The 12,837-nt window shown below is 45.8% G+C and overlaps 1 protein-coding gene across 2 annotated transcripts in view; it reads right to left on the bottom strand.

The window, feature by feature from the left end:
* Positions 1 to 12,837, bottom strand: part of EGFL6 (EGF like domain multiple 6) — a 51,404-nt gene that overhangs the window by 26,079 nt on the left and 12,488 nt on the right. For both annotated transcript variants that reach the window (XM_036016526.1, XM_028523412.2), the window contains exons 2-3: positions 7,736 to 7,848; positions 2,935 to 3,027 (exon numbers count right to left, since the gene is read on the bottom strand). In XM_036016526.1, coding sequence (XP_035872419.1) covers positions 2,935 to 3,027; positions 7,736 to 7,848 — 206 coding nt within the window. The remainder of the gene's footprint in view (positions 1 to 2,934; positions 3,028 to 7,735; positions 7,849 to 12,837) is intronic.

Raw genomic sequence — 12,837 nt, 5'->3', positions numbered from 1 at the left:
TGCACGCATGATTCAATGGGTACACTGCTTGAATGAAAAGTTGGAGATATACGTGTTAGATAATACTGCCTCTCATGCTGTCCCCAGCGGCCTCTGACAGATGCCCGCAGCAGAGCCTCCTTTCAGTTGTTGATGTTTTGGGAGGCCCTGTGCTGGCAGCTAGTGGTGGTCAGGTCTTAGGGCAATATCGAATGCGACAGAAAGATATTCAGAGGATATTGTTAAATGAGAAGAGAACATCATCAAATCCCCTGCACAGGTCGATGCCAACTTTGTAAAAAATATAAAATAAAAATGCATAGGAAAAAAGGCCTGGGCCCGGGCAGATGTGGCTCTGTTGATTGGAGCGTCATCCTGTGAACTGAAAGGCTGTGGGTTCGATTCTCAGTCAGGGCACAGGCCTAGGTTGCAAGTATGGTGTCTGGTCGGGGTGCGTACGAGAGGCAACCAATGGATGTTTCTCACATCAATGCTTCTCTCCCTCTCTCTCCCTCCCTTCCCCTCAAAGATCAATAAGCACATCTTCGTGTGAGAATAAATACAAGGCCGGGGAGGCTGTGCTCTACAGGCTAATAATGGTTATCTCCAGGTGCTCAGACTGAGGGGGACTCTCTTTGCAGTGCCTTTCAGTGTTCACTAAAAGAAGTTTGAACACTAACAATAAATAACTTTTTTATAAATCTTAGTGGTTTTTTAGATTATTTATTTATTATTTTTAGAGAGGGAAGGGAGGGAGAAAGAGAGAGAGAGACAGAGAGAGAAACATCAATGTGCGGTTGCTGGGGGCCGTGGCCTGCAACCCAGGCATGTGCCCTGGCTGGGAATTGAACCTGCGATGCTTTGGTTCGCAGCCCGTGCTCAATCCACTGAGCTACGCCAGCCAGGGCACAATAAATAACTTTTATTACAATAAAAATGGTATAGAAGGAAAACAGAACTTAGAAGGTGATCATGGGTAGAACAGCTTGTGTTTGGAAATGCTGTCCTGTGGGTGCCTCACGTCTTAACCCCCTCAAGGAAGATGTAGAAAGGAGAAAACAATCACGTTTCTTGTAGGACAGAAATTCCACGAGGCAGCAGGCAAAGTGCATTGTGGGAAATAATGAAGTAGCTGCTTTCGCCTCAGAAAAGAACCTTATGTGGGGATTTTCCCATGTCCTAGCTGGACATGTGAAAGCCCCTTATCCATTGCCCGTTCTCTGCACCCTACCTTCTCCCTCATGGACCCTAATTGCTTCAGAAGGGGGAGTTGAAGAATGCTGATTGGACATAATGGGAAATCCAGGAATACCCATCCCTTGGCCCTAACTCAGAGGGGACGCCCTTGTCTCTTGGAAGGAGCACTTTTGGGAAACACATCAGTGGAGGGCCAAGGCCTGTTGCCGTTCATGGAGACATACGGAGACTTTGATCATGCTGTCCCGGGCCAGGGAGGCTGTCGGGGGAAGACAGGCAGTCCCAAACCTGAGCCAACTGGACAACTCCCTCAATCTTAATATTTTACTGAGACTTGAAAACCAGCATGAAAAATATCTCCTGTATTCCAACTCTCTTAGAAGGCTTCTTGGTACGGAATCCAAGACATATGGAAAATGAGGTTTCTTGGTGGGAAGACCCTAGTAAAGGATACAGCTGAATTATTACTTATGTGCGTGATTCTTGACGCAGCTGTCTCAAGCAGCTGGGTGCATGCAGTTCTAGGAAGCACCTTAGGGCACCGGCCTCTATGCTGGTGGTGGGACATAAGGGAGACAGAGATTCCTCTCTCAAGTTGCAGGGCTGCAGCTCCAAGAAAGGCTATTTCAGTGTATACAGCTATGCTCCGGGCTTGGCAGCTAGGCCTGGGCACAGCGGAGTGGAGCGGGTGCTGGCCCTGTTCTGCAACTGCATTCTCCCTTCGACAACACTGGCAGCCTTATTCTTAAGGGCAGCCGAACTTGATCTGCTGCTCTTTGCTCAACTGCATTAGGGAACCAGGGACACTTTCTGAATTACTGCAGGTTTCTTCATGCTAGGGCTTCTCAGCCTCAGTATTGTTGACATTTGGGTCAGGTTATTCTTTGCTGTAGGGCTGTGCGGTGCACTGTATGATGCATGTCCACATCCAGGGCCTCCACCCACTGGATGCTGGTAGCGACTCCTTCAAACACATTCAGATGTCCCATGGAGTAAGTTTCCCGGATTTAGCAAATAAAAATACAGGATGTCCAGTTAAATTTCAATTTCAGATAAATGATGAACACTTTTTTAGTATACATATATGCATATATGCCATTCAATATTTGGATGGAACAAATGTGTGCTATAAACTTATTTCTTGTTCATCTAAATTTTAAATCTTACTGGGGATCTGTATTTTATCTGGCAGTTCTTCCTGGGAGACACTATTATCCGGATCGAGAACTGCTGTTCTCAATATTATAAATAAATTATTCAGCTCTGGCTGGTGTGGCTCAGTGGATTGAGTGGTGGCCTGCACACCAAAGGGTTGCCAGTTTGATTCCTAGTCAGGGCACATGCCTGGATTGTGGGCCAGGTCCCCAGTGGGAGGTGTGTGAGAGGCAACCACACACTGATGTTTCTCTCCCTCCCTTTCTCCCTTTCTCCCCCTCTATCTAAAAACAAATAAATAAAATCTTAAAAAAATATGTAGCACTTTAGTAGCTTGAAACCACAATAAAATGATTTGTTTAGAGAAAAAGAAAGACCTTTTATCTGGCATCTTGACAAAAGCATCAGAATGACTTTGACATTTTTCTGGGAGAAGAGACAGACTGCAAATTCTAGTTCTGAAAACACTTTCACTTGAAGATTGGAGGTAAAGCCTGTGACATCCTGAGCACTGTGTCATGTCCCAACCCCTCTGGGATGGCAGGAGTGCTTGTGAAAAGTCTGGGGTACCTTTGCACTACAACCCTGGTCTATTTGACTGACCTTGACTGCAGGTCTTCCCGGTGTATCCTGGCAAGCATCTACATTTGTTTGGTCCCACACACTCACCAAACTTGCAGCCAGGTTCACATGTAGCTGTGGAAATAAAAGGTGTTTTGAAGACGAAAGAACAGGGATAGTTAGTGCAGTGAAATGCACACATATCCAACTCAACTGCCTTCCGTATGGCAGAAAAATCCATGGGGACATTTAGAGGACTCCCTGATCTGTTTTTTGCCATTAACAGACTGGAAAATATTTTTCTTGTGAACTAGATCACCCCCTCCCACCATCCCTCCACCCCAATAAGTGCAAGTTCATTGTAACTGTGCTTAGCACCGCCACACCTCCAGTGGCATTCAAAGAAAGACAGAGCCTCCCAGACCACAGCCGGCTAGTCTTGCACATAGACACAAAGATTTAATGAAAGAAGTATAACGGGTCAGCCGGAAGGGACTCATGGGGCAAGTGCCAAGGTCCCTTTCCTTCTTTTTGTCGCTTGCCTATTCTTTCTCTGCCATATTCTCTCTCCTGCTTTCTTTTTGAATGATTAAAGTCCTTTTAATGTTCTGCATGATCGATAAAAAGATAACTCGCAGATTAGAGGCAGGGAAGATGGGAAGCTCTAGCCTTGAAGATGGGAATAAAAAGCATGATGATGATGATGATGATGATTGTGATGATGAAGATAGCAGCATGATAAAGGCAGAATTTTTCTATTTTTTCCACTTCCGTATCCATACCTCTGAATGAGGCACTCAACAAATATTTGCTGAGTGAAGTGGTAGAAAACACTAGGGTTGGATGCGTAACCGATGGGGTTAGAGGCAGGATAAAAAGTCAACAATGATGCAAAGGTTGAATCCAGCTTACAGGGAGGAGACAGGGAGAAAAGCAGTGGACAGAAAAAACAGGGAAGTGAGAAAACCCAAAGAAAAGGAGAGAGAGAGGAAAAAAAAAGAATGGAGGGGGCATGTAGGGAATCATGGGCCTTCAGTGATTTTGTTTTTTTTAGGAGCTCAGGAAATAGGGTATAAAAGAATCAGCAGTTGCCCTGGAATGTTGCTGACTTCTCTGTCCTGGCTCATAGTAGGGCCACATCTAAGCAAGCCTATTCTTGAAGACCCCAGCACCTTCCCCCTCAATCCCAGACCCTAGTTTTTTTCAAGGTCATCTTTCATCTCCCAGTTACCTAGAATCAAAATTTCAGACATCTCTATTTTTTTTTGTTCCCAAACCAGTCAGTTACAACATTCTCTCCCTGTTCTTACCACCAATTCATTCACTGAGCAAATATTTAGCTAATTGGAATCATTTTGCCCATAGATATCTAGGAGGTTACAACACACTGCACTCTTCAAACACCACCCTTTTCTCCCATCACTGCCTGGGACCAGTGCTTGACATAGGGGTCTAACAGCCTAGCCACGGGGCAGGACAGACTCTGATACAATGAACACCCCACAGCTCCTGTGGGATCAGGCTGCAGCTGGACTTCTCCTGGAACCACATCTTTGACCAGCTTCTTCTCCTGTTCCCTCGCTTCTTTACAGGTTTCTCCTGAGATCATCCCTCCGTAGAATATTTGTACAAGCATCCCCTTTAAAGGCCGTGATCCTAGGAAGTCCACTGTCAGACACGACACCGAAGCAATATTCCAAAAGCACAGCTCTGATCATGCCGTGCCTTGCACAAAAGTCATTAAATAATCTTTATTGCTTCTTGAATAAGCGACGGGTACCATAACCACAATCTGGCTTCCATCCCCTTTTGCAGCCTTAGCTTACTCTGTTCCCTACACATAGGCAACACTGTGGTTGAGCTAGATTGCTTGCCTACCCCTTGCTTTCTGCCTCTTCATATCTCTTGTTCCCCTGCCTGGGGCACCCCTCCCTGACCCTCCAATGGTTAACATCCTCTTGGTCCTTCAAGGACTACCTTGCATGACCCTTCCTTCCAGGATCCTTCACAGATTTCTCTAGCCACATGCAAACTTCCGTTCAACTTTGAGAGTGCCACAGAACTTTGGTGAGCTTCCCCTGTGAAACTGAGCAGTCTTCATCATCTTGTCAAATCATTAGACATATCTCTGGCTTCTATCTACTACCTGACTCTGAGTGCCTTCAGAACAGGGACTTAAACATTCATTTTTGGTTCTCCTGCTGTATTGAACAGTGTTGTGAACATGTTGGCTACCCAAATAGTTCTGAATAGCATATAAAGTAATAGTAATAAATGCAGTGTAGAACTTTTAACAGGGAGACATTTTATGGTTCTGAATAAGTCCTAAGCTGGAAGGTAGGGGGGAGGGAATACCTTCCAGCAAAACTTCTTCCACTTTTGGAGACAAAAGAGATAGAATTGGATTCCCAGGGTCTGTTTTGTTGTGGATATGTACTTGGGGTGCAGGTTTAACTTTACATGCTACACCAATAAATCTTTTACTTTTTTAAGCCCTGAAGACCTCTGCTTTTTTCCCTGGAAAGTTACTCACAATGTGGTCCAAATCGGAAAGCGCAGGCGACATGCCAAACAGAACCCAGAAGCAATGGAAATAATACTCTTGCTGCTATAAGGTCAAAGCTCCAGAAAGATATTTCAATTTACAGAAACTTTGGACCTGTGATTTGGATAGCCAGCCAGTCCACAGTGAAATTCAGTTTATGTCTAAAAATGGTTTGAGACTCAAGAGGGCTTTAGGGAAAGTAAAGCTTTGCTGTTCAATCCTCCCCCAAACTCCACCATCTGTAGCTTTCATTAGTGATTTGTTCATGGACAACATCTGGCTGAGTGACATATATCTGAAGGTTAACGATGGGGAGCTGAGCAGACCTGGCCTGGGGAAACAGAGTTTGGCCAAGATCTAGAAAGCTCTGGCACTGAGGCAGAGGTTTGCAAGGAATGAAGTGTGAATAGACAGATGGAGGTGAAGACATGCATGAACTGGGACGCCACAGGCTGGGGTCTAATTCTGTGTTCTTGTCCCACTACCACACAGCCTACATTCTAGCTCAGCAATCAGAGACATGGCGATCAGGGACTATAACCATCCTGTGATTTGGTGCTTCAAGGAACATGTGAATTTGCTATCAGGAAAGGACCATGCAAATTGGATGAAAAATATGATATGGTGTTTAGATACAAAAATCATGGCAATGGCAGGAATGTGAACATTGGACTGGGACAGTGGGGATGCTGACAACCTGTTCAGCCTGCCAGACTTGCAGAGTGAGCATTTTCTTGAACCCTCTGTACTTGCTCTTTTAACAGCTTGCTTTAAATTCTTCCGTGCCTATAGCATTATATCATCCACAGAAGCATTGGGAATGTGAGTGGCCACGTGTCATATGGCCAAACTGCTCTGATCTAGTTACAGACTAGCCCGTCCAGAAAGCCAAAGCTCACCCTCATTTATTCACCGGAGACATGCAAGTTTTTATGGCAGCAGGCGCTGAGGGTCGTGTGACTATCAAAGAGATTCCAAATCATGGGACTCATGTGGTTTTTGCCCCTTTCCACTTGACTGACTTCAAATAAAAATGCGTTATGTTGTGTCTAGAGAAAGAATAAATCAACACTTAATTCCCCCATCACCTGCTGCTCTAACAGACAGAAGTTTGAGAGGAGACTTATGGGTGCTTTGTGAACCAAGGGTCACTTAGGAGGTATTTTTTATGTGAGTCACGGACCAGCCGCACTCTTTAATGCATACACTCCTCACCCTCTGAAGCAGGTATTGCTCTCTTCCTGTTGCAGAGGAGGAAACGGAGCCTCAGGGAGCTCATGCACTGTGCCCAAAGTTAGCCACATCATTCCGGTTCTAAAGGCGATGGCCTTGATCACGATACCGTCAGTGTGGGGACCCACCCTTCTCCCCGACCAAGTCCCCGGGGGATGTCTAACTTTCCCTATCTAGGTAAGCAACGATGATCTTCAGAGATCTTTCAAGTGTCTTCACACTCTTGTCTTATCACAAGGAAACTGGGATGGTGGCAGGTTTTGAATGATACTGAGCATGTAGGAGCGATGTCAGTGTCTCCCAATATGTCATGGATTTTGGACATGATCAAGTTCTGTCCTCACCTAGCTGGAAATTTTTTGAACCAGAGAGAGAGCAGCAGGCTGGGGCAGGGACAGACTGGCAAGAAGAAGGCAGTTCTGTCATTCTTAAAAATGGCTACATTTTCGTGATTAACAGTTTCTACTCTAAGGTTATCCACACCAACACCTGAAGTGTATGAGACATGCAGTGGTATATCTGTCCATTTAACAGATAAAACAGTGAGGTTCAGGCAAATGCCACCTAGGGATCCAGGTGTGGTTGGTTGAGTTGGTTGGGCATCATCCTGCAAAGTAAAAGGTCGCTGGTTTCATTCTCAGTCACGGCATAGGTCTGGGTTGTGGGTTTGGTCCCTGGTCAGAACTCATATGAAAGGCAACTGATCCGTGTTCTTCTCACACATCAATATTTCTCTCCCTCTCTTTCTCCCTCCCTTCCCCTCACTCTAAAAACAAATAAGTAACATATTTAAAAAATAGTTAACAAACAACACAATCATGCTCACTAAGATAGCAACAGAAATAAGTGACAAGGCAGGTGTCCGAAAACAAATCCTGTGTAGGGTGATGGTATCAGTGACATTTTGGGTGGGAAGAGATGTCACAGGAATGCAGACTTGGGGTGTTGGTAGTTACCCATGTCCCTCTGCTGGGGAACCCACAGCTTATGGTGCCACAGATAAAAAACCTAAAGACCATGTCCTGGTAGTCGAGCACAGGGTGGCCTGAGTTTATACAAAGTTACCTTCACAGAGTCCCTTGCTGCTCCTTCTCCAGCCATAGCAGCAGGCCAGCTTGGTTCCATAGCGACAGACCCCAGGCTGGAGGGCCAGTGCCGACAAGCCGTGATCCCTTGGACTGCGGACAAAGAGCCGTGTGTTAGTGCTGAGAAAACAGAAAGGGCAGCAGACACCCTCCCTGCTACTCAATGAGCAGCAGGGTTGTCAGTTGCCTGGTTAATTTCAATAAACCGGATGCGAGTGCTAAATTCCACTCTGACAACCTGAATTTGTGGTGGCCAGTCTGTGCTACCGTCCCTTGCTGGCCTTCCCTAATGATTGGGATCATCCATTTCCTTCTGCCCCAGGGTTCAAAGAATTGGATTACATAGTCTATAAAACTAGGGCACACAACAGTGGCCAAAAGTTTACGCTCGCAAAGCTCACAGAATGCCAGTTTTCAAGTCTGCTCCGCATAGACACAGTGCCTACTCAGGTCTGCGTCTGTTTCAGTGCTGAGTGTGGTAATAAGACTCCCTGGCCTTGCGGCTCTGTCCCAAACAAGACCACTGAACTTTTGCCCCATTGGCCACCTGGGAAACATTGAACAAACTGGAAGGTCCACACACTATAGTAGGGTAAGGGCTGGAAGGGCTGTAGAGACCCCTCAGCCAAGCCCTCCCGTGGTACAGATGAGAAAACTCCAGCCCAGGGGGAAAGAAGCCACTCCCCGGCAGAGCGGGGTCGGGAATGACAGGCCGGGCGCCTTCTCCTTTGTCTCTGCCTCCTGGAAGCACAATTTGCCCACCCCTTTAACCGTACAGCAGGGGTGGGCCAACATTTTCCATACAGGGTCAATGGTAAATAGTTTACGCTTTGTGGGTTATTCCATCTCTGTTCAATTACAAAACCAGCGGCAAGTAATCACAAACAGGTGAAGAGGCTGTGTTCAATCAGAGCTTATTTATGGACGCTGAAATTTGAACTTAATACACTTTTCATGTGTCTTGGAATAGTATTCTTTTCAGTTAGCCCTAGCCATTTATAAAGGTAGAATGCATTCTGAGCTCATGGAGCACATGAAAACAGCTGCCCACCCAGCCTTGGCCCGCGGGCTGTAGTTTGCTGACCCCTGATCAAGTGAGCCCTGCCACCGAGTGCCCCAAGGATCCTGGGCCGTGGATGACGCTCCGTCCATGTTTACTTACTGGCCTCACGTGGGACAGGGTCGCTACCAGGTTCTGGGAGGAAAGATTTCAGTTGTATATTTTATGCAGGGCTGCGGTTGTTTCCACATGCATATGAAAGAAACTGTAAAATGTTTCCGGGGCTGTTTCACAGACGAGGAATTCACATGTTGCCACGTGCTTTCTGCTGCAGGATTGACTTTTATGCAAGTTAATAGCGTCTGAGTCAAGGTCGGGAGGCTAGACAACCTTGTCACTTGCCCTCGTGTTCTGCCTCCCATCAACCTGGTTATTCAGTGAAGAGCTGCAAAGATATGGCCTGGGCGTTTCATTAACTGAGAACGCCAAGTTCAAGGATGATTTTGTTCTTTGCTTTCTCTTGAGGGAACTATTTTTTCATCCTCTAAAAGAATTAATTTGGGGGATATATATATCCTTTGCTAAGCCCCTGAATGGGGTTTTTCAATCTCTACAACCTCTACATGACCAACATTTTGAACCAGATCAATCTTTGTTGTTGGAGGCTGTCCTGAGCATTGTAGGATCCTTGGCCTTTGGCCATAGACACCAGTAGCACCTCCCCCTCCAGCTGTGCCAGTCAAAAATGTCTTTAGACATTGCCATGTGTCTCCTGAAGGACAAAACGGTCCCCTGTTAAGTACCACTGCATTACAGGGAAACATTTACTGAGCACTTGCTATATTCCAAACACTCTCCCCGGCACATGGAGTGATGAAAATGATCCAGTCTTTGCTCTCTTAGGTTCATGGTATACTGTTCATTGCAGTATCTGTTCATTCATTATTTAATAGATTAGTCACTCACTCATTCATTCATTCATTACTTATTTATTTATGCATTGAGTACCTACAATGTTTCAGGCACTGGGTTAGTCTCCAGAGGTTCAGCAGCAACCAAGAGGGCCATAACAACTCTACTCTCATGGAGATCATATTCTGACCAATTGGATGGTAGGCGGCAGTGTTGTATTTCTTGCATGAGGAATATGGGTGGAGGAACATGTCAGAAAATAGAGGAAATGATGGGTTCTCTTTGGGATGTGCTGATTTTGAGGGCTCATTAGCCAGGCAACTAAGGGCAAATATGTTGAGTAAGAAGTTCGACATCTGGGCCAGAAGCCCCGGAAGCAGGATGAGATTTGAGAGTCATCAGCAGGTAGCTGGTTACTAACTCTATGGGAACCAACGTAGTGTGAGAAGAGAAGGAGACTTCGGGCAGAGCCTCCGGGAACCTGGTGTGTGGGAGGCCAAAAAAAGGTGCAGAAAGACTCCCAGGAAATGCTCAGATGGGTAACAGGAACACGTGGTTAGTATGGTGTCAAGTAAGCAAAATGTGGAGTGTTTCTAGAGTGAGCAGGATCAGCTCTGATGTTGAGAGGCTATAACATATGGTGGTTAGGGCTATGGTTTCTTTTCGGAATTTGAATCCTGGCTCTGGTATATATTAACCTGTGACTTTCAGCAAGGAACTTCATTTTTCTATGTAAGAGCTTGGAGCAGTGACTCACACAGTCAATGCTCTCTAATCGATTTCTCTTAGTAGTGCTAGTAGTAGAACTAATATTATCTGTGTTGAGTAAGAGATAAAGTTGAAAATTGCCATCGACTCATACTCAGTTAAGCATATCTCAGCTTGAAGTAGGGTTCTGCTTTCGTCTGAGCCTTCTGAGAAGTAGAAGGCAAGATGGAATTAAATACGCAAGGATTTTGTTAGGGGAAACGCCTGTGAGAGGAAATGGGCACAGTGCTAAGGAAGGTTGGGAGAGCCACCGGACCACTGTGGAGGTTCGACCCTGGATGAAGGACAGAGAAAAAGAGGGTTGGGTGGAAGTATCCAAGGCTGCTGTGCAGTCTGTGAAGGTTCGGCAAAGCTGTAGGGGCGTCCATGAGCCAATGTCGGCCATCAGACGAGAGCAGTATTTCCCACAAAAGGTCCCGCCTCAGTATCACTGACATGCTCAGCCTCTGGGAAAAGTGATCATGTGTTTCTGAGAGCAGAGTAGTTGGGGCCCCGCCCTTGGTCAGGTCAATGGCCAACTACACTCCCAGCTGTTGGTAGTCATGTGGCTACCAGTTTCCATGTGATTTTTCTTTTTAATGTAAGTAGGAATCAGTTTTCACTGTAAGGGATAAGGGGAGATTGTCATAGAATTTCATATTAAGGAAAGTGACTTTAGTTAGCATCCAATGGTAACCTATGATTTTACACATGCAGAAACCAGGGTCAGGAAAGACTGTTGACTTTTCATTGGTATTAGAAGTCGGGGAATACACTTCACCAAACTATTGAAGGGGAGCAGAATTTGCCACCCCAAAATATGCCTCTTTGCACAGCAGACACAAAAGAAACCCCCCAAACCCAGTATGGTACCCTTTTATAAGACAAACAAGGGAAGTCTCCATTTGTAAGCGTGTCTCCCTCTCTGTACCAGGAAGAGAAGGATGGCACTAAATCTCTAGAAACTGTATCCATGGAGAAGTCAGACTTAAATTTGCATAACGCCTTACCCTTGTTTACTGTGCTTTGCCGAACAAGCTCCCTGACTGGCCTTATCCTCCTCCCCCCACCCACAACAACTTCTTTTGCCTTTAAAGGGTATAGATGATATTTAAGCGGGTGGCTTGGGCCACTTCAGGAGTTACTCAGTTTCCCTGGGTCTCTCCCATGTACACAGGAGGTATCCATGTTTTTAAACCTCTGTTTGATTCCCCCCTCTTAATCTATGGTAGGGGGTCCCAGCCACAAACCTACAAGGGTTCAGGGAAAATTATTTTTCCTGCTCTACACTATTCATCCATCCATCTAGCCATTTAGCCACCCAAAATTTATTAGGTGTTGGGCACTGTACTAAGCACTGCGAATCTAGAGGTATAGGAGAACAGCCTCTTTCTGCAAAGAATTTGTAGTGTAGGGATGAAGATGGCCAAGTAAGTGGATTAATTACACTCCCCCATGATGAATCCTGCCAAAGGAGTAAATTCACAGGAGCTAGGGGAAGATTACAGAGTTGTTAGGTAGAGGTGAGGCTAGGGTGGGTGAGGGTGAGTTAGAGTATGTGGCGAAATCCCCATGATGAATCCTGCCAAAGGAGTAAATTCACAGGAGCTAGGGGAAGATTACAGAGTTGTTAGGTAGAGGTGAGGCTAGGGTGGGTGAGGGTGAGTTAGAGTATGTGGCGAAATCCCCATGATGAATCCTGCCAAAGGAGTAAATTCACAGGAGCTAGGGGAAGATTACAGAGTTGTTAGGTAGAGGTGAGGCTAGGGTGGGTGAGGGTGAGTTAGAGTATGTGGCGAAATGGCTGTAATCAATAAGGGCTACAAGGATTATCAAGGAGATAGTAAGACAAACCTCCAATGAAATTATGGTTAGGAGTGGCAGGGACCAACTCAATCCAGCCTGGAGACTAATTTCACCTTCTGGTGACCCCCTAGTCTTGTGATCTCATTGTAATATATTAGCATGCTAAACGATACACCAGAGCCACTGTGATTGGAAACAGAAAGCCTATATAACAACACAACATGGCCACCAGGACTCTTGCCAGAAATCTCCACCCCTGTCATGGACAGATCCTGAATATTCCTCCTCCCTTTTATTGAATGTCCTACACCTTGATTAAATGAGCGGCGATAAAAATAGTAAATCCCACTAGGGAGGGGATGCTCTCTGTCTGTGGAGTAGCCACTCTCCATTTCACTGCTTCACTAGTAAACTCTCTTTCACTTTAAACTCTGTGCTGGCGTGTCTTGGAATCCTTTTCATTCATGAAGCCAAGAAACTACAGTGGCCCAGACTCTTGGGTTCCTGGACCCCTGGAATGCCTGTATCAAAGGATTTTCTGGAGGAAATTGGGCCTGATGAAATCCTGGTGACTGGTGGAGCTTACCCAGGTGCAAGGGAGGAGTCTGTTTAGTGGG

This window comes from Phyllostomus discolor, chromosome X, assembly GCF_004126475.2.
Source record: "Phyllostomus discolor isolate MPI-MPIP mPhyDis1 chromosome X, mPhyDis1.pri.v3, whole genome shotgun sequence".
NCBI classification, from domain to species: Eukaryota; Metazoa; Chordata; class Mammalia; order Chiroptera; family Phyllostomidae; genus Phyllostomus; species Phyllostomus discolor.
The sequence above is the reverse complement of the archived record's forward strand: the minus strand, read 5'-3'. Positions and strand labels throughout refer to the sequence as shown.